This window comes from Salvia splendens, chromosome 12 (genome assembly GCF_004379255.2).
Source record: "Salvia splendens isolate huo1 chromosome 12, SspV2, whole genome shotgun sequence".
Lineage (NCBI taxonomy): Eukaryota > Viridiplantae > Streptophyta > Magnoliopsida > Lamiales > Lamiaceae > Salvia > Salvia splendens.
In genome coordinates, this window is record NC_056043.1 from 32,336,250 (window position 1) to 32,356,258 (window position 20,009).

At 37.0% G+C, this 20,009-nt stretch overlaps 3 protein-coding genes across 5 annotated transcripts; 2 read left to right on the top strand and 1 right to left on the bottom strand.

Annotated features, from left to right (window-relative positions):
* The first annotated feature begins 48 nt into the window (after nucleotides 1-48).
* On the top strand, nucleotides 49-4,954 carry LOC121758404 (protein RAE1-like). Its single transcript, XM_042153811.1, has 11 exons — nucleotides 49-258; nucleotides 358-444; nucleotides 861-938; nucleotides 1,021-1,214; nucleotides 1,439-1,580; nucleotides 2,108-2,188; nucleotides 2,579-2,707; nucleotides 3,654-3,731; nucleotides 3,823-3,894; nucleotides 4,441-4,521; nucleotides 4,623-4,954. The coding sequence occupies exons 1-11, from the start codon at nucleotides 205-207 to the stop codon at nucleotides 4,671-4,673; spliced, it is 1,047 nt and encodes a 348-aa protein (XP_042009745.1). The 5' UTR covers nucleotides 49-204; the 3' UTR covers nucleotides 4,674-4,954.
* A 194-nt stretch (nucleotides 4,955-5,148) lies between these two features.
* LOC121758402 (BRASSINOSTEROID INSENSITIVE 1-associated receptor kinase 1-like) lies at nucleotides 5,149-10,868 on the bottom strand. Of its 3 annotated transcripts, none has more exons than XM_042153807.1 (12): nucleotides 10,485-10,868; nucleotides 10,337-10,399; nucleotides 9,839-9,971; nucleotides 9,680-9,751; nucleotides 8,386-8,529; nucleotides 7,617-7,688; nucleotides 7,456-7,527; nucleotides 7,283-7,359; nucleotides 6,904-7,035; nucleotides 6,476-6,817; nucleotides 5,763-6,157; nucleotides 5,149-5,676 (listed from the first exon to the last, which is right to left on the bottom strand). In XM_042153807.1, the coding sequence occupies exons 2-12, from the start codon at nucleotides 10,368-10,370 to the stop codon at nucleotides 5,359-5,361; spliced, it is 1,791 nt and encodes a 596-aa protein (XP_042009741.1). In that variant the 5' UTR covers nucleotides 10,371-10,399; nucleotides 10,485-10,868; the 3' UTR covers nucleotides 5,149-5,358. The 3 variants fall into 3 exon arrangements, with proteins under 3 accessions (XP_042009741.1, XP_042009742.1, XP_042009740.1); XM_042153808.1 differs by having other exon boundaries at nucleotides 10,803-10,843; XM_042153806.1 differs by having other exon boundaries at nucleotides 10,337-10,868.
* A 3,226-nt stretch (nucleotides 10,869-14,094) lies between these two features.
* LOC121757911 (calcium-transporting ATPase 12, plasma membrane-type-like) lies at nucleotides 14,095-17,122 on the top strand. Its single transcript, XM_042153366.1, has 2 exons — nucleotides 14,095-14,593; nucleotides 14,667-17,122. Exons 1-2 carry the CDS (start codon nucleotides 14,095-14,097, stop codon nucleotides 17,120-17,122), a joined length of 2,955 nt encoding a protein of 984 aa, XP_042009300.1.
* The last annotated feature ends 2,887 nt before the right edge of the window (nucleotides 17,123-20,009 follow it).

A 20,009-nucleotide genomic window follows, 5' to 3' on the forward strand; every position in this document is an offset into this window, starting at 1 on the left:
TTTAAAATTATACTAAAAAATAGTAATAAAAAAATCTAACCAAATGCTGTTAAAGGTCATGGCTTATAATCTAGGCTACTTTATAAACCTCCCTCCCTCTTTAAAACCTCAAACATAGCTATTTCATTTCATTACTCTAATTTGCTGAAGCTCTCGCTACAAAATTCCTCTCTCGAAGATTTTACAGAACTAGGGTTTATCGCCATGTCTGCATTCGGCGCTTCAACGACTAACGCCAATCCTAATCGATCAGCTGAGGTAATCGAGTGGCTTCCTCCTCAATTTTCTTTTCAAATAACTCCACGATTTCTCGCTAAAATGCGTTTGGTGTTTAACCTATTTTGAATTTTCTGAAAGGTCGCGTCACCTCCGAGTGATTCAGTTTCGAGCCTGTGTTTCAGTTCTAAGGCCAATCACTTGGTCGCTACGTCTTGGGATAATCAGGTATGGTCTCGCTCCTCGTTTTTGTAACCTCGTTTTGCTCTGTATACGTGCCTAATAGATCGACATTTGTGTTTCGTTCAATGTCAGTGCCGAAATCGAGTTATTATTAGGTTTATGTTATGTTAGTTTGTTGTAATTGAGGCAGAATGCGTGAAGGCATACTAAATTAGATGTGTCTGCAGGTGCTGGTTTATTGGAATATTGTTAGCATTTTTTAGAACTCCAGCTAACGATTTTGTTCTACACGGGAATTTGCAAAACTTTTTCTTTGTGATTGTTCACGATGATGCCTTTTTTTCTTTATCAGAGGGAGCTTAAAATCAATTAGTGTTTTTTTACTATTGTTTTGAATTAGTTCTTTCTCTTTTTGTTGCGGACGAGCAAGCTGGTACATTATATGTCTGTTTTTTCCTTAGGTACGATGTTGGGAGGTGCAGAAACAAGGAACCACTATCACCACTGTTCCTAAGGCTTCGATATCACATGAACAACCGGTATATATCGTTAAAGTGTTTCTCATACCATACTCTGGCTGGTGTGTTCTGATCCTCGTTATTTACTTTGTAATTTTTGCAGGTTCTCTGCTCAGCTTGGAAGGATGATGGAACAACTGTATTTTCTGGTGGCTGTGACAAACAAGTCAAGATGTGGCCATTGTTATCTGGTGGCCAACCTGTAACCGTAGCCATGCACGATGCTCCTGTTAAAGAGCTTGCTTGGATCCCAGAAATGAGTCTTTTAGTCACAGGAAGCTGGGATAAGACACTTAGGTAATTCATTGGCGTCTTAGTAGTTTGTGTCTAATCTAGAAATATTAAACTATTAAAAGGCATGTCTAGCATATAATATTCTAATCATAAGATATGCTATCTTACATGTTTGAAGATGTTCCCTCCATGCATGTTTGGTGCTAAGTCTAATTCTTGAAGTAGGGCCAGATTTGCAGCAAACAGGATGCATTCATTGTATTTAATAAGGTGCAACTTATTTTCAGGTACTGGGATCTGAGACAGCAGAATCCAACTTGGGTGCAGCAGCTTCCTGAGCGGTGCTATGCGCTTACTGTTAAACATCCCCTAATGGTTGTTGGCACTGCGGATAGGAATCTTGTCATTTTCAACCTACAGAACCCTCAGGTATGCTTCTATGTTACTTTTACTTGTATCTGCTTTGTGAGATGAAGGTTTAACTCACCCAATTGCCATCTGTTAATTTTCTTTTTGAAAAACATCAACCTAAATGTACACCTGGTTTTAGATATGGTTTTATTTCTGGATGGAGTCGATGGACTCAGTTTTAAACTTCTGATTTCCCATGTAGCAAGGGTTAAATAAACTTCTAAGTTCTAAAAAACTATGCAACTGGAAAAAGTTCTGTGATCATACAAAAGTGAAGCTCTTAAATTGTGTCAAGTGGTATTATTCAACAGAATCATCCTCTTTTTCTCTTCTTCCTCTTGTTATGCTTAATTCAATCAGCTATACAGTATTCATCAAGATGGTTAATAGAATGTAAAACTTCTTGATTGGAAAACTATGTGCTCGACTGCTCCTTTTTCATGAGCTTTATCTATCATTCATTCAGATTTATTATAAGTTTTTCTATGATATTTATGAGGCAATGAATTCTGCATATATGTTGAACTGTTTTTTGGATATGGCAGACAGAGTTCAAGAGAGTCGTGTCACCATTGAAGTACCAGACTAGGTGTTTAGCTGCATTCCCAGATCAGCAAGGCTTCTTAGTAAGTTTCCATTTCTTGAAATTTGTTATGAAAATAATTACTATTTACCTAAGTATCTATTTACTAGCTCTCACATAGCTACCTTAGGCGGAACTTGTTAACATACCACCAATAAGGTAACATTAATTGAAACTTTCTGCTGGGGCTTTTGTCCCATTTTATATAAATCTGGGTTGGCTGCATCCAGCTGTCTTAGAGCTTGGATGAAACCATCCCCAACAAATTATAGTGTTTTTTGTAGTCGAATGAATTCAGTTATATTTCCATTTGCACTTGAATCCATCCTGCCCCATTGGTATTTCAATCTTGATATTGCTGATCTTCAGTTTCACACTGTTTAATTTGCTCCCGCCTCACAATAAATCAGCTAAAATTTTATTTCTGTTGCAGGTTGGCTCAATTGAAGGCAGAGTTGGGGTACACCACCTTGATGAGGCACAAGCAAGTAAAAACTTTACTTTTAAATGTCACAGAGATGGCAATGACATTTACTCTGTCAACTCACTGAATTTTCATCCTGTAAGCTATTGTACTTAAATGTCCATTAAACAGTGTTATTCCATTTCCCTTTGTATTGCCTTCTTATGCTTCTTTGTGGCTTTGGCTTCTGTCTTACAATTGCATGAATGAATTGTTTCTAAGTTGTCCAACTATTGGTGAAATGACAATTTTCTTCTGAGTATATAGCTCACCTATATGACCACCTTTTAACTTATCAGTAAAATAAAAACCATACCGGGACTTTCATCAGTCATTGCCTGTAGTCTATTGTGTGAAGCGGATACCGGACATGCATCTTTTATCCTGTATGATTATTCAAATAGTCATCAAAATGATACAAAATAGAGTTATCCGTGACCAGAACTGTGATTTTTCATTTTTGCAACCACATCTTAAGTATTTTATTCTAGAGGATAGTAACCTGGCTGGAGTCATATGGATTTTATCTTGGTGTCGTTGACTAAGCAAATAATGCTGCCTCTTGAGGACTCTGGAATCAAGCTGTCTGTCAATTGCCAATGAGGTCTAGTTAAAATGGAAACATGAGACCCATTGACTCATCACTTGAAGATTTGGGTTGCAGTGATGCTGTTATTAGTATCATCAGTGACAATTAGCTAAAATAATGTTCTGTATTTGTCTGTACTCTCGGGCCATAACAACCCAAAATTTGAATATTTGCATGACTTCACTATTTCGGCCAATTTATTAATGTAGAAGTTTAATTATAATGAGTATGATAGGATAATGATTATGTGTTCCTGACACTTAACAGAATCCCTTAGTTTTTTCTATAAGCCAATTGCAGACAATGGCTACAAATGGTTAATCTTGTCCACCTCGGAAACTCTTGAATTTCTTTGCTATTCGGCTCTCTATAATGTCTTAGTTAGAAGGTAGTTCTGATGTCTCTCTTATCTAGAGTAACATTTCTTAACCGGTTCTGCTTTTGGCCACTCTACAGGTGCACCAGACATTTGCCACTGCTGGATCTGATGGCGCCTTTAACTTTTGGGACAAAGATAGCAAACAGAGGCTTAAGGTTTAACCGATTCTGCTTCAGTTATCATTTTGTCTATAATGTCTAATAAAGATCTATCTGAATACCATTAATTATTTTGTTAATTATTTAGGCTATGCTGAGGTGCAGTCAGCCGATAACTTCCAGTGCTTTCAACCACGATGGGTCGATATATGCATATTCGGTATACATTGGCTTCTTTTTTTAATTAGATTTTGACTTTATCCATGAATATACTTGCGTTGCTAAGCAGAATAGCACTCTAAAAGATCTGTTACTGTTGTCTGTGCCTAATGAATTGATTAACAATGAATAAAGACTTGGTTCCATATATCTTACTTAGTAGTAACATTTAATTTCTCATTCTTGTGTAATAACTGCAAAATTAGTTATGGCCATTTTTTTCGTACATGCCTTGGTGGTGTCCTGTATTCTAATTTTTGTGTAGTTGAAGGTAACCTTAATGAAGTTATTTACTCAAAAGAACTAGTGATGTTATCATATCCAAACTCCTTCACTGTTTCTGGGTCGAGGCAGTTTTTAGGCCTTCGACTTGAGTACTTTGAGTCGGCCCCTTTCTCTGATTTCAGTATCTTTTTCCTCGCTCACTGTTTATCTTAAACCTCAGTTATTTCCAATCTATGTTTTTCCTCTCTGATACAATCTGTCGTCTTATTATTTACCCTTTTCGTTTGCGCTCTTATACACCTCTCTACTTTCTGAATTGAAGGTTTGTTATGACTGGAGCAAAGGTGCTGAAAATCACAATCCATCAACAGCAAAGACCAATATTTACCTACACCAGCCCCTGGTGCAATTTTCAGAGTTTTTGAAATTACGTTTTGGTTTCTGCTTTCTCTCATCTCATGAGTTCAGTGCTTGTAATATTGAACGTTGCATCTGTCGTTGCAGGATGCCGAGGTCAAGGGAAAACCCCGGGTCGGAACAAGCAACCGAAAGTGAAGCCTCTGCCCTTTTGCTAATGAAGAGAAATTACAGAATCTGTACATGGGCCATTTTGCTAATAGGTTTATCTTCAAATACTTAAATCGCAGTTATTGTACCGCAGTCATCTCCGTTATGCTGAACTATTTTATCGTACATTTCGATAATGTTAATCGTGGCAAGACTTGCGATGGATGCATGTATTTTGTCTCTACCAGAGTAGCTAGCTCAGTTCTTGATGAAAGCCCCAAACAGCCTACAAAATCTTGAAAAATGGTGAAATGTTTTTGAATCTGAAATTTACTAACCTCCATCCCTTTAGTTACAAGATCAAATAATTATACCATTCGTTATTTTCTGTTTCTGCCTTCTCTGGTTTTAGGTGATGTCCATTTTTTCTTCCTGTTGTTATTAGGTTGTGAATAATCAATCTACTGCTTTATTTATTTTTTGTTTCAAGCTACACATTAAACGCAGTTAATCTTTCAACAAGGAAGAGAAAAATTGTTCATTTCTAAACTAAGTTTGTCTATTAAGATTCATAAATCTGGGGTACACTAGCAAGTAAAAAAAATTATCGATCCCTATGAACAAAATTCTAGAATACTAAGAAATACATAAATCGAAAGAGGAAAAAAAATACAAAAAGGTGAAAAAAAAGAAAAATCAGATTACTTTCTGAGATTGAAATATACATTAAGATTCACCGTGGTCCGGATAACTCATCAGCTTTAATATTAGAAATGGAATCAACAATTAACCAATCAGTGTTGGGGTGACGGATGGGATGGAAGTCTCGTCGGAACATTTCTTCATTCTGCCACTCCTCCCACCTCTCCGCCAGCCCGTCGCCTTCCAGCATTCGAACGACGTCCGACATCTTTGGCCGCTCCATCGGAGAGCTCTGCGTGCACAGCAGCGCTACTTGGATGAGCTGCTCCACTTCTTCATCGATATAATTTCCCGCGAGATCTCCATCAACTAATGTCTCCATTTTTTTCTCCTTTAGCAGCCCCTTGACCTGAATAACAACGGTAGTAGCAGCTGCAGCGACTGAAATCACAAGTTCCAACGAGAAAAAGTTTGTGAGACGGGAGAAATGCTTACCCAATCTAGTAGCATAACGTCGTCATCATTTGCGAGACGAGCAAGATCAAATGCTCTCTGCCCGGTGATGAGCTCAAGAAGCATGACTCCGTACCCGAAAACATCTGTTTTCTCAGATGATTTGCCGGTGGTGAGATACTCAGGGGCGATGTGGCCTATTGTTCCACGGACAGCAGTGGTTACGTGTGTGTCTTTGTAGTCCATCAATTTGGCCAACCCGAAGTCACCAACGACTGCTTCAAAGTACTCGTCCAACAATATGTTTGCAGCTTTGACATCGCGATGGATGATTTTTGGGTCACAATGATCATGCAGATAGGCAAGTCCCCTTGCAGAACCTAATGCTATACATTTCCTAATCCCCCAATCAAGAGGAGCTTGAAAGTCCGATCGTTCTGCAACAAAGCACCCAAAAGCTCGTTAGGAATAAATACAAGCAAATCCAGAGTCTTAACACAAGTTTTACGTAACGTTCTGCTTTCTCGTCATAAGCATCTCAAGAAGAATCATATCATCAATGTTAATATCAATAATTCAATATCATTTGAATAGTTTTTGGTTCAAATACACCTTATCAACTGCAACTATTATGGTGAAGATATTGAACCTTTAGATTGGCCAGTTCTAAGCAAAACATGTTTTACCGTGATAATTCGAATAATGAAAACTGATGCCCTACAAGTAATAAAGAGCAGCTGAAATAGAGAGTTTACCTCTCAAGCATGATGCTACACTTCCATTGACCATATAAGGATAAACTAGCAGCCTCTCTGTCGGTGTCATACAGAAGCCCTGCAAACGAAGTAAATTCCGATGGACAGCCATGCTGATCATTTCTACTTCGGTTTGGAACTGTAGCTCTCCGCCTTGTGTGCGCTCCTCTTTCAGTCTTTTCACCACCACTAGAGATCCATCTGTTAAGCGGCCTTTATAAACTTTACCAAATCCACCTCTTCCAAGTATATTTTTATTGCTAAAGTTATCTGTTGCAACTTGTAGGACCCGTAGAGAAAATCTCTTGAGCTGCCCTAAGTGAACTTCTGGATCCACTTCAGCTGGTAAACAAAAAAAAACAAAATTTCCGGGAGTTAAAGATATATGCAGTGTGGAAGACATTTCACAGATTTATCATATCACTAACCAGGAACATCGAAGAAATGATCTTGTGGCTTCCTTCTCCGATACCATGCGAGTGCTATTGCAGGAACAGCAAATAGAAGGGCAGCTCCAGCAGCGACCCCTCCAGCAATAGCTCCAGTATCGCTGTTTCCAACTGCAATTTAAGTTTATAAATAAGATCAGTGTTGAAATGTTTATTCACATATCAAATACATCCTACAAATTCATTTGACAATAAATGACCCAAAAATCCTATAAAGTACACTGCAGTGAGGTTCGTATTACTTCTTTTTTTTCAATTCAACATCTCGTGAATAATAGGAAACAATTAACATGTCCCACCAAGTACTGCATATTTTGTAAGAATGTAGATTTTGTAAAACCATCAAGGCTTGACAAACCTTGAGAAGAAGGGGGGTTCTGCGGAACTGGAGGAGGTGGAGACACAGGGGGCTGATCCAAGAGATTATTGGCAAAACTGACAGATAGGAGGAAGTTAGTTATCATTAAAAGTTAAAAACCGAACTCAATCCCTATGTCCACCTTGATAAATACAAATACTGGTTCTATAAACCTGATAGGTGTGAAAAGCTGAAAGGATCCATTGATTGGTATTTTCCCGGTTAGTTTGTTATTTGAAAGATCTCTGCATATGTTTTAAAAAACATGTATGAATTAGTCAAAAGACAAAATCAAATAGAACAACAATACGGAATATTAGCAATTCACACTTACAGGACTTGAAGTGTGAACACGGCTATCAGAGAGTTGGGAATTTCTCCACTCAAAGTGTTGTTGTTGAGTCTCCTATGGATTCAGATTTCAGAAGCATAAGCACACACTAAGGAGTATGAAACACATAAATAAAAAAATACTTGAAATTTTTTTATGCTTGTATACAGTTGTCAACCAACTACGACCTCCTCACTTGCCAGAGAAAAAGATTGAGTGCACATTTTTAGTTGCCAGGATCTTAATGTTGACAGTTCTCTTGGGCATCATAATCTGCTATTAATCTAATTGCTTAGTTGCAGAAATCATGATGGCATTTCATAAAAGCCTAACTTGGGTAAAATTTGATGGTACCATCCAATTAAACGCCATCCACAATGAATCATAATCAGATGTGTCACACACCTTGACAGTTACAAATTTCTAATCCCAGTATTCCTCATTTTTCCCCATAGATTATAGAAAGCTCAAAGAAGTATATTATGCATACAATTTTCTTATAATACTCTTATCTAGTGAGTAGGGCTTAATCAGATAATTAAATCCTAAATGTAGCTGAATAGTAAATAGGGGTATATTTGTAAATGAATGTAATAAGTATAAATGTAACTATGTATGTGGGGCAGGCTAAAAAGGATTAACTTACTGTATATTCTGGACGGAAGGAGTAACTAGTAATAGCTAAAGAGTCTTAAGAAATAGAAAATAAAATCTCAGGAAAAGGATAAGACATGAATATAAAGTTAGAAGCTCGACAAAGAGAAAAACATACAAGAAACGTAGTTTCTGAAGCTTGCCCAATGAACCAGGAACTGGGCCACTCAGATTATTCCGATAAAGATCCAAGCTCACCAAGTCTGTTAAGTTTCCAAGCTCGCTTGGAATTCTTCCGCTTATATTGTTACTGTAAAGTTCCCTGCAAGGAGAAAAACAAAGAGTAAGAGATTATTACCCTCAACTAGTTTGTTTACAGGTCGGGACAGCTGAGAAGAGGGAATCCAAGATGATAACCAGTGATAATAGAACATCTCAACATCCAAGGAATAAAAAAAAGAAAGAGAAAAATATTTTACAAAGAGACATAGTAAGTACTCAATGCAATGCTGAGCATTAAGCAAATTAGTTTTAAGTTGCATTTTCAAATCTATTACTAATATCTTCCATCTAAGTTAAGTTCAATTCTAATTTAATTTCATAATGACTAGCTTAACATTATGCTGGACTACAGTTCGGATCTTACCAAATGAAGTCACATGAAAAAACTATATTCATCTTTAGCCACTACTCAAAGATAGAATTCATGAAGAACTAAAGATTCTATCAAATTCGAAGTGCCATGATAAATCCAACATGGATTGTATGTATATACTCACTCCACTATTAGAATTAGAGCCATCAAATTTTCACTTTCCAGTTTTTGTCCTTTTCTGTGTCCAAAAAGTCCGAATAAACAACCGTCGCACATCTCAGTTCCTTCTCAGACCACCAAACTGAGACACTCATAAGGCCAATCATCCAACTTCTAAGTAGTTTCCAAATGGTGAACTCAGTATCTAAGTGTGTGCACTGTGCAAAGATAGTGCAATGGCTATATCTGCTTCAGCCTGTAGTGTAGGTAAAGTTTAACCTTCAAGAAAAGGAGATGCCAAACAGTACTACACCAACTTGACATGGCATCTAATCCAAATTCTAATTTAGGGGTGATTTCAGAGCTCGTTAGTTGCACTTGCACTAATCTCTAGACCAGGTCTATATCCAGCATGACACAATAAAAACACATATCCATCCCCATGTTAATTGACATTGTATAGCTTAACCAGTCTTTCCCATGAAGCATTGCAGCCAATGACCCCAATCTGGAACTAGCATAGTAAAAAATTGAAGCACACAGCATCAACCCAGAAATTCTCAAGTCCAATGTCCTAGAACCGGCTAAAGTGACCACCACTACCAACTCGCTATAATTTATAGGGAGAAAGCTGCATAAAGGTCCGACTTTATGCTCATTAACAAACAGATACCATAGTTCAGCTAATTATCACAAGGTGGATTTTGATATAACTTACAAATACTGTAACTTTGAGAGCTGACCAAGCTGTGGAGCCAGCTCGCCTGACAAATTTGCATCGCCGAGATCACTGTGCACATGAACACAAAGAGACTCCATAAACCAATACACTGAAGTCCCTTGCTAGAGAACAAAAGAGATATACAAGCAGGCTTACACGCGAGTAACACTATTCTCACTATCACAAGTGACGTGAAACCAAGTGCAAGGATTGGCACGGGTCGACTCCCAACTCTGAAGAACATTGTTAGGATCCTCCAAATTGCTCTTCAGAGCATTCAAAGCATCACCTGCCCCCGCAGAAAAAACACTAACAACTCTTAAACAAGGGAAGATTACAATTAAGTTAAACAGCAAAACATCAACAATCAGAAATGCACATACTATTCAAATGATCCACAGTTTAATTCACGTCTCATTAAAAACTTACAGAAATTACAAGTTTTCAACTAATTAGTAGTGCGCCTTTTATTCTAATATTCAATAATCAAAGTAGAATTTTACCTATCGTCAATCAATTCAAGTCTACGAAGTCAGCGTGCATTAACTCACACCAAAATCAAATTCACCGAACAACACGTGGAAGCAAATCAGATGCAGACGACGGTTAAAGTAGCAATTAATCATCACAAGGTAAACAATAGCAACAGCAAACCTTCGGCGTTGGGAGAAACGCGCGAAAACCTCATGAACACGATAACAAAGCAGCAGAAGATCGCTGCAATCACCCGATCCATCGATTAAATTGTCTCTCTCAAAAAATCACGGCTTAATCATAAATCACCTAAAAGCTTCACCAATACATGTACCAAACCCCAGCTTTTGCAGCTAATCATTGCGCACTCATCCAACTCACAAACTCAACTAAACCGAAAAGTAAAGGCAGAGAGAAACAAATATATGCGTATTTAAATAGCTACAAAACAGAAAACTCGATAGAATGAGCTGAACCAAACCACCAATATAGGAGCAATAACTGAAATCAGAAAAATAAAGGAATGATTGAACAAAGCAACAATGCAAAATTGAGGAGTTGAATTTCGGAAAATGCATGCAGCTGGAAAAGGAGAGCAAAAGGAATAGAAGAAAAATATTCTATTGCTTTTTTGTGTTTGTTTCACCTTTTTAGTGGAATCTGAGAAATGAGACTACGGTTTTTTCCAGTATAATATTTGAGCGCAGAGTGTTCAACGGTCTCTCCAAAACTTCCTTTATTCTTTTATTTAGACTAAAACGACACATTTCTTGTTAGTAAAAAGAATATTATTTTCTTTTTTTTATAAATATGTAATTTTGAATGGGATATTTATAAAGAAAATATATCATTTTGAATGAGATAAAACAAATTAAATACTTTATCTGTTTGAAAAAAAAAGAGTTGATCTCTCGTGCACTCCACCACAAGGTGCGAGCTCGTGCAAGAAAATTTCGTCCCAAAAGGAATGAGGCGCGAATATTACTAAAAGTGATTAGTGATCACTCAAACAAAAATTTACTCTATTCTGTCCTATTTAAGATGTTCAAATTTTATTTTCATTTTTTCCCAATTAAACGAGTATTATTTTCATATTTAGAATAAAAATGATTTCTTTTCTCTATTATTATATTTTTCAACTATAGTTTTCTTTATTTTAATCACTCAACTACTATACTTCAAATTTTCATTTAATAATGTGACCTATCTTGAATGAGACGAAAAAGTATAGTACTAATATTTTATGAGTGGATTAGGGATATGGCTGGCTAAATATACCGTAGTATCGAAATACCGCACTTATCGTACCGAAAAATACCGAATTTGCGGTATACCGCAAGTTGTGGTACAGTATGATACCGTACCGATAGATTTCGGTACGGTAAAGGTATAGGTTTTCCTATACCGCGGTATACCGCAATATACCGCATTTACGATATTTACCAAAAATTTGATATATATGTTGTATTTAAAATTTATATAAAAAGTAGTTAACATGTTAAAATATTTAAAATTTATTTTATATATTTGGCTATAATAGAATTTTTTTTGGTATGAAACACAAGTATTACGGTATGGCATACCTTATTTTGGTATACTGTACTCGGTATGCCATTCCTTATTTCGGTATAACGTAAAAGTATGGTATACCGCATAGACGGTATGGTAACGGTATCAGAAATAATCATACGGAATTTTCGGTATACCGCAATGCGGTATACTGAAAAATTCGGTAAGGTATAGGTATGACATTTTCTCATACAGCAATTTGCGGTACGGTATGCAGTATGACATTCTCGGTGCGGTATACCGTACCCTGCCACCCCTAATTAGGGAGAAATAGAAATTGGGTTGGTGTTGTCAGTCAATTGGTGTATGCTTTTAGTCAAAGGTTCTCTTTCACCACTATTGCATTGGCTTCTAGTGAAGAACGTAGTATTTGGAGTATTCAATTTTTATATAAAATAATTTTCTGAATAATAAAAATAAATTAAGTGAATGAGTGTTTTTTTTGCTAGTATACTCTTTTGGAGATAATGATAATGTGCACTTGGAGAAGTTCTTGGGACTCTAGGATTTAGGACAATCTAACCTAAGTGTACTTTATTTGATTCTGTAAAAGAGTAGTGTGGAACACTTGAATATATTGATGGTGGTCTTTGTCAAATATAATACAGTATCTGAAATAATTTATTCTGAGGGGACAAATATGAAATATTCTAGTTGAATGTTTAGTTTGAAACTTGTAAGGAAAAGAGTAATGCCCCTTATCTACCACTAGCCAATACACTGCTAACCTTTTATTCTTGGTTGTGTCTGTTGATGTGTGTTAATTGGTCTTTTTTTTTGGTTTTGTCATCAATCTTGACTGTTGGTGTGGGTGTGGTGTGGGGTTTTGAATCTGTACATACTCCAATTACCCAATGAAAACAAAGGAAAACAAAAATAATAAAACAAAATAAAATTGGAATGGTCTATAGTTCCGTATCCTGAACCACTGATTCTCAAATTTCTGAACCAAACGGATGGTATAAACCTCCCTCACTGTTTCGGTTCAGAACCGTTAATCAAAAATCCGGTTTTGGATGAGTTTTCTGAACAAGAACTGAACCGGTGGAGCTCAATTATGAATATAACTTCTATTTAATGACAACGGAAGAAAATTGGACGATTGACAATGAAATTATGTGCTAAGACTCAAATACAACAAAAAATGGATGTCATTAAATGCAAAAGAGATTGATAGTGTATAGTATATTAAATGAAGCAACTTATCCTTCAATTCTAAATTCTACATTTACGCGTTTGCAGCGGTGGGCCTGTAGTTGACTTGAGACGCCAAAATGTCACACGCAACAATAATTGTAATTTGTATACCATTCTAAAAATATTAAGAAGAATCCACGAAATTTACCATACCATTACTGTTACAACAGTAAAGAATTAAGAAAAGTAAAATAAATAGAAAATTCCATGAAATTTACCATACAATTCCTTCAAGCTTTCATGCAATGTTTTAAAAACCGGACCGACAAGCGAACCGACGTCGTTACTGGTTCACTGGTTCAACCGGTTCACTGGTCGATCCATTGATTGAACCGTAATACTGTTTATACATATATATTTATTTATTTAGTCATAAATAATAAAATTCAATTAAACGTTTTATCAATAAATATTATAGTATTATACATTTAATAGTATTATTATAGAAAACAAGTCTTATAGTAGTGTATTAGAATATTTAATGACGTTAAGTTTGAATACAATAATAAACTATAATACACAATATTAAAAACTAGTATTAAACTCTATGTATAATTATAAACTCTTATATTGTAAAATATTAGTGATTGTAAAAATATAATTAAAATATAAGAAATATATTATAATTAACAATTTCTTAAAAGAATATAAAATTAAAATGAATTATCTTAAAAGAATATAAAATTAAAATGAATTATCTTAAAAGAATACAAAACTAATATGAATTATTAGTTCTGGTGGAAAAAGAATTTCAGATTTAATGTATAAGGATAATTAATATTCATAATATTTTAAAATGATCATGTGGTGGAGTGGTTAAGAAGTTGATATTTAGAGATGAGGTAGTGTGTTCAAGTCCTAGCAACAACAAATTTTTAAAAAATATTTTGAAAAATTGAAAAATCGGTTTCCGGTTCACGGTCGGACTGGTCTGACCGGCCGGTTCCACCGGTTCACGGCGGTTCAATGTGCTAGTGGTTTTTAGTGGCGAACCGGGTCGAATCGGCCGGTCCGGCCCGGTCCGGTTTTTAAAACATTGCTTCCATGTCACCCACTTTACACATGGCAATATAGTAGTAACCAGATATGAGGCAAACTTTGTATAAACACACGGTAAGATACTTACCTTTCTTGAGAATCCCATTTGCAAATTCCTCAACTATCACCACATCATGCACCAAAGGCCCTCCGTTTCATCACCAGAACCAGCCCCCGTGGCGCTGGAAGAGAACAGCAGCGGCGTGGAGCTCACGCCGATGAAGAAGAAACACCATGTGAAGTGGCAAAAACTTTATATAGCTTTACGCATCATCAGGGCCTTCTCTCAAGCAATCAAGTATGATGCATTACTCAGAACGTTTTCACGCTCTCGTTCTTACACGGCAATTGATGTCGACCCGGGGATCGACGGATCGAGGCTCGCTAAGCTCGTGAGAGAGAGAAACCATGACTATCTGGAGGAGCTTGGACGGGTTCAAGGGCTGGCATGTAAACTCGAAACTGATGTCAGTAAGGGGATTAAGGCTGGCACTGAAGCCATTTCCATCCGGCGGCGGACTTTTGGCCCGAACACAATTCAGTTTCCATCTTCAAAGATGTTAGGGATTGTGCTGGAAACCTTTAAAGACCCAATCCTTGTTGTACTACTCCTGGTTGCTTCGCTTTCCTTGGGTTTTGGGATAAAAAAAAGGGTTCGAAGGGGTCTCCGATGGGCTGTCCATATATGTCTCTATACTTGTTGTAGTGGCTACAATTTCATTCAGCAATATCTGGCCAACAAGACAATTCCACGCGCTCTCCGAGTCCAACATCCACACGACTACTTGTGTCGTAAGAGACAACAGGGAGCAACAGATTCCAGCAAGTGAAGCTGTGGTAGGAGATCTTGTTCACTTGAAGATTGGAGATCGAGTTCCAGCAGATGGGTTGTACATACTAGGGGAATCATTTCGAGTAAATGAATCCATCGCCACTGTGGACATTTCTCCCAATGACGGTAACCCCTTCTTGTTGGCTGGAAGCAAAGTCACAAAAGGTAGTGCTCGAATGCTTGTCACAGCAGTAGGCATGGAAACAAAACGGGCTGAGATCATGAGCTCGATATGCCCTACTGAAGATAAGACACCTTTACAAGTGAAGCTACATAAGCTGACCCATAATATAGCTATGATTGGATTAGCTGTTGCGTCAACTGTCCTCATGATACAGCTGGTCAAATACTTTACAGGGAACATGAAGAGTAGCATTGGAGCAGTTGATTATAGAGCACACAAGACCATCGATCAAGTCTGCAAGGACATCATCGGGATCCTAGTCATGCCAATAGTGATTGCAACGAGTGCCATTCCAGAAGGTTTACTACTCGCGGCCACAATAACTCTTGCATATTCAACCAAGAGAATGGCAGCTGAAAAGGCACTGGTCAGAAACCTTGCAGCCTGTGAGGCAATTGGATCGATTAAAGTAATCTGTATCGACAGGAGTGTTGCCATTTCGTCCAGTCCACCCTTGGTGAAAGAGTTCTGGCTGGGCCAGGTGAGGTTTGAGCAGAAACCCCCACTGAGAGCAGTTCTGGAACTACTGCATGAAGGAATATGGCTGAATACCTCTGAAGCTCCGTCTGATCTCGGCGAGCTCCAAACTCATAAGGCAATTTGCAGTTGGGCAAGTCAAGAACTGGGGATGAATCTGGAACAGCTGAAGGAAAATTGTAGGGTGCTCGATATTGAAAACTTCGACCAACAGAAGAAAGATGACTGCATTTGGATACGAAGAAACGGTGATGACAGGATGCACATCCACATGAAAGGATCAATGGATGAGATTCTGGCTCTTTGCTCTGAATATTACAAAGAAGATGGGGTAATCAAATATATCAGTGAAGCTGCAAGGGAAACATTCAAGAATATTGAACAGCGGATGAAGGATAATGGCCTCAAATGCATAGCATATGCACATGCTGCTGTTTCGGGAGACCTTCAAGATGACGGTGAAAAAAACTTTCATCCAGGGCTCGTCCAAGAAAGTTTCACTTTGATAGGGTTTTTCGGCATAAGGGAACTGTTTCCGGACGATATAATAAATTTTGTTAAAGAATGCCAAGAAGCCGGAGTATATGTCAAAATGATCACAACAGAAGATGTCCAGAAGGCACAGATATCCGCTCTAAGATGTGGCATATTCAGTTCTTATCAAACAGCAGTCACAGATGACATCATTGAAGGCAGAGAATTTAGAAGCTTTACTGATCAAGAGAGGTCGGAAAAGGCAAAGAAGTGTAGTGTGATTGCTGGAGCCTCTACATCGGACAAGCTTCTGCTGGTAAAATGCCTGAAAGATTCTGGCCATGTAGTAGGAGTTATTGGAGGCTGCCCAGGCGATGAAAATCTCTTTGAAGAAGCTGACGTGGGTTTCTATATCGGGATACAAGAATCTCACTCCATCAAGGAAAAGTCGGATATTATCATTGCGGGTGATAGTTTTGACCCTATAGCAAAAGCTATGAAGTGGGGAAGAGGCATATACAACAACATCCAGATATATGCACAATTCCAGCTCACAGCTACAATGGCCTCTCTGGTAACAGACTCTATAACTGTAATTTTCTCAGGAGAACCCCCAGAAATCAACATCGTTACATCCATTTCATCTGGTAAGATTCCATACGCAGCTCTCCAACTACTTTGGGTGAAGTTGGCAGTAGGCACATTAGTTGTTGTAGCTCTTTCAGTTGATAATCCTGCTGAAACCCTTATGCAAAAGATGCCTGTGGAAAAAAGGGAACCATTTATAACCAACATAATGTGGAGGGACATCATAGGACAAGCTCTATGCCAAATCATTATCTTACTTATCATACAGTTTGAGGGAGAAGCAACTTTCAAACTGAGTGATGGAGAAAAGGATACTTTGATTTTCAACATCGTCGTCCTTTGCCAAATCTTTGCCATATTCAACACAATGAAGGGGAAGAACATCTTTGAGAGACTGAAAAAGAAAAGGCTATTCTGGATGTTACTAAGCATGATAGTTATTCTGCAGGTTATTATGGTGGAGTTTTTGAAAAAGTTTGCACACACAGAGAGGCTCAACTGGAAGCAATGGCGTGCATGCATCGCAATTGCCATGATATCTTGGTTGGTGGGTTGGTTATTGAGAAAGATACCAGTTCGTGAGAAGCCTTACTTGTGCTCTCTATAGCTGAAAATCACACCAATGATGTTTCATTAGTTATACTTAGATGAGCTCCTTTAGTCATTTTGTTAAAGACCTTTAGCATTTTTCTAGTCATTGAAATTTCCATTCTCTTAACTTGTAGTTCAATTAATTTGAAATGAAGAGAAGTTCCTTGCTTCTCTGCAGTCTTTCATTAACATGATCCATTGAATGCATTACATAACATGATGCATATCACTAATTTCTTATGCAGATAAGAGATGAACAGATCCATCATGTTTGCTCCACATATCCTAATCAAGCAAGTCTATCTATAAGTCTCATTCTTGTCTAAATAGAACATAGCTTTGCAACTTTATCATAACAACTACTGGAACCGACCAAAACTCCAAACACCCATCAAGATCTTTAGTGGTGCATGACCCAACAATAGAGCAAATATGTCTTCAGAAGTTTCATAGAAGACATTGAATTCCTTGCACAACAAGAATAGTCGTATATACATTTATACCTCGAAACTCCAAAAGAGATCAAGTCCTATTATGCAGCAACTTACTTAGTACCATCAGCTGTAAAACGAAAATATTATCCAAATAAAAACATCCATTAGATCAGAGATTCATATAGCGAATCAATTTCCATAAGTAAACTGCATCAAGACAACAGTAAGTAACACTCAACATCAGCTCAAAGATACTATCAAAATCATTCACAGCACAATTATTGGTTCAAATTACTCGTAAAATCGACACCATTACCCTCCCAATCTAACTTTATATTACCATCAAATATTCACTTCAAGGACTTAAATTTTTTTCTCTTCTACAAGGCTACAACCACTGTCCAATATCTACCAACTGAAAATCGATGTATGCAGTTTACAAACCAAATCATCTCAAAAAGGATCCAAATACTGACGGTTTAAACTTTCAACAAAGCATCGCATCGATTGAGGAAATTAGATAAAATGGCACTGGGTAATAGAGATAATATATAATCATAAACAGATCTAAATCAGCAAAATCATGTTGAATCAACTGCTCTTTCATTCCCCAAACTCAATAAATGAATAACTAATATAATTACACACTGGGAAATGGAGAATCGAAGGAGCTACCGTAATCGCAACGAATCTTCGAAAGATCTAATGGCGTTTGAGATCGAAGAAGCATTTGGATTACTGTGAATTTCCATTGGCTGTTAAAATCAGTTATGCAAAGTAGTGTTTGTTTCAATTTTGGGAGCTAATTCTTGTTTCATCGTCTAGTATAAATAAAAGCCCATTTATTAGTCGTTAAAATATTTATATGACTAGGTTTAGTTAAAAAATAAAACAATATTAGAAGAAAATTAGTAAATGGGTTTGTTGCAAATCATGGGAACATACACAAAGCAAAAGGTTTTCACCTACGTCGGAAGGTTTTAAGTGATGTGGTGGACGAAAAACGGAGGTAAACCAAATCTCGAAAGGTAGGGATGGAGAACTGTGGGCTCGACGACCGCTTCTAAAACCTAAATTTGATGAAGTTTTTTGACCCCATGCCAGCGAAAGGTCACTTCCAACTCTATCTGAATTCGCCATTAAATTTTATGTTGCACGCCATTAAAATATTTTTGTTTTCAATTGCTATTGCAAAATATGACCAATTCTATCTAATCTATACATTTTGGTTAGTCCATAGGTACTACTAGGGCGGACGTAGAAAAAACTTGATGTACGGTCTTTAATAATTATAAGATGATAGCTATGTTAGGCCTCGAGATCAGTTTAGAGTTTGAAAAGAAGAAGATAAAAACTTGTTGGAATGCCAAGTGTAGGGATCAGATCAGTCCGGATTCACTAATTACCGAGACCTCTTTGTTCTTCTTACAAGAGAGCTCAGCCAAACTCTCAACCAAAGAGCTGATTAGTATCAAGGGCTACATTACATGGGATCATCATTGTTTATCCCAAGCATGGGGTTGGCTATCCTTTCCCTAAGCCTTACGCTGAGGTTCCGCTCGTTCTAGGTATGTTATTGTAATTCTAACATGGTATCAAAGCAGGATTTGGTGATGTTCTATTAAATAGAAGCCTCATTTGTGTGGTTGGATTTGTTTATTGTAATTTCTGCTAGTTAATTAAAAAAACTTGTTTGAAAGGATATGCGAATGGTGGACAATGAACGTGATGGATATAGAAGCAAATGCAATCAAGACGGGAGGGGAACCAATGCTATCTGATGCTTATACTATCAATGGCCAACCGGGTGATTTCTACCCTTGCTCGCGACAAGGTAATCTTGGGTGGTGTTCGGTTTAATAGATTAGATAAGATTAAGTTTTATGATTGTCCGATATATAGTCTCATTAGTAAAGTTATTCTTGGTTGTGAGGCTGTGTGACAAAATTAATGTCGTTAAATCTTAGGCAATCCGAGAACAAGTTAATCTTGAACAAGCATAGCCCCTTTCCCTAACTTTACAATTATGTCCCTTTTCGTCAAGGTGTGGGTCCCATAGCCCCAGCAAAAGTAAAATTTTTGTAAGACTATTTTAGTATATAAATATTTAATTATATTTTTAAAAATTTATGATTCAAACTTAAATTTGACAAATTGAAATTTGTCGCATGTTAAAGTATGGCTAATTTGTTTTTTCTTTCTTTCTCTTTGTTTTTATATGCTCTAGGATTAATATGGAGAATGTTTAACAAATTTTGTTTTTGCATATTTATTAAACTTTTGCAAGTTGAATTTGATATGAATATTGATTTTACATGTCCGTCCTATCTCTCAACCAACATAAAATGTCTAGCTTTGTCACAATTTAGTTAAACAACTGATTCAGTAATTTTAACTTATCATATTCCTTTTTACAGAAACATTCAACATAAAATGTCTAGCTTTGTCACAATTTAGTTAAATGTCGTC

Excerpts from the sequence above, each read along its gene's own strand:
- LOC121758404 (XM_042153811.1), top strand. The coding sequence starts at position 205 with ATGTCTGCATTCGGCGCTTCAACGACTAACGCCAATCCTAATCGATCA. Across the intron at positions 259-357 it reads ATCCTAATCGATCAGCTGAG|GTCGCGTCACCTCCGAGTGA; the intron begins GTAATCGAGTGG and ends ATTTTCTGAAAG. Across the intron at positions 1,215-1,438 it reads AGCTGGGATAAGACACTTAG|GTACTGGGATCTGAGACAGC; the intron begins GTAATTCATTGG and ends ACTTATTTTCAG.
- LOC121758402 (XM_042153806.1), bottom strand. The coding sequence starts at position 10,418 with ATGGATCGGGTGATTGCAGCGATCTTCTGCTGCTTTGTTATCGTGTTC. Across the intron at positions 8,530-9,679 it reads CTCTCAAAGTTACAGTATTT|GGAACTTTACAGTAACAATA; the intron begins GTAAGTTATATC and ends TTCTCCTTGCAG. Across the intron at positions 5,677-5,762 it reads ACGTTATGCTACTAGATTGG|GTCAAGGGGCTGCTAAAGGA; the intron begins GTAAGCATTTCT and ends GTTGTTATTCAG.
- LOC121757911 (XM_042153366.1), top strand. The coding sequence starts at position 14,095 with ATGCACCAAAGGCCCTCCGTTTCATCACCAGAACCAGCCCCCGTGGCG. Across the intron at positions 14,594-14,666 it reads GGTTGCTTCGCTTTCCTTGG|TGGCTACAATTTCATTCAGC; the intron begins GTTTTGGGATAA and ends TACTTGTTGTAG.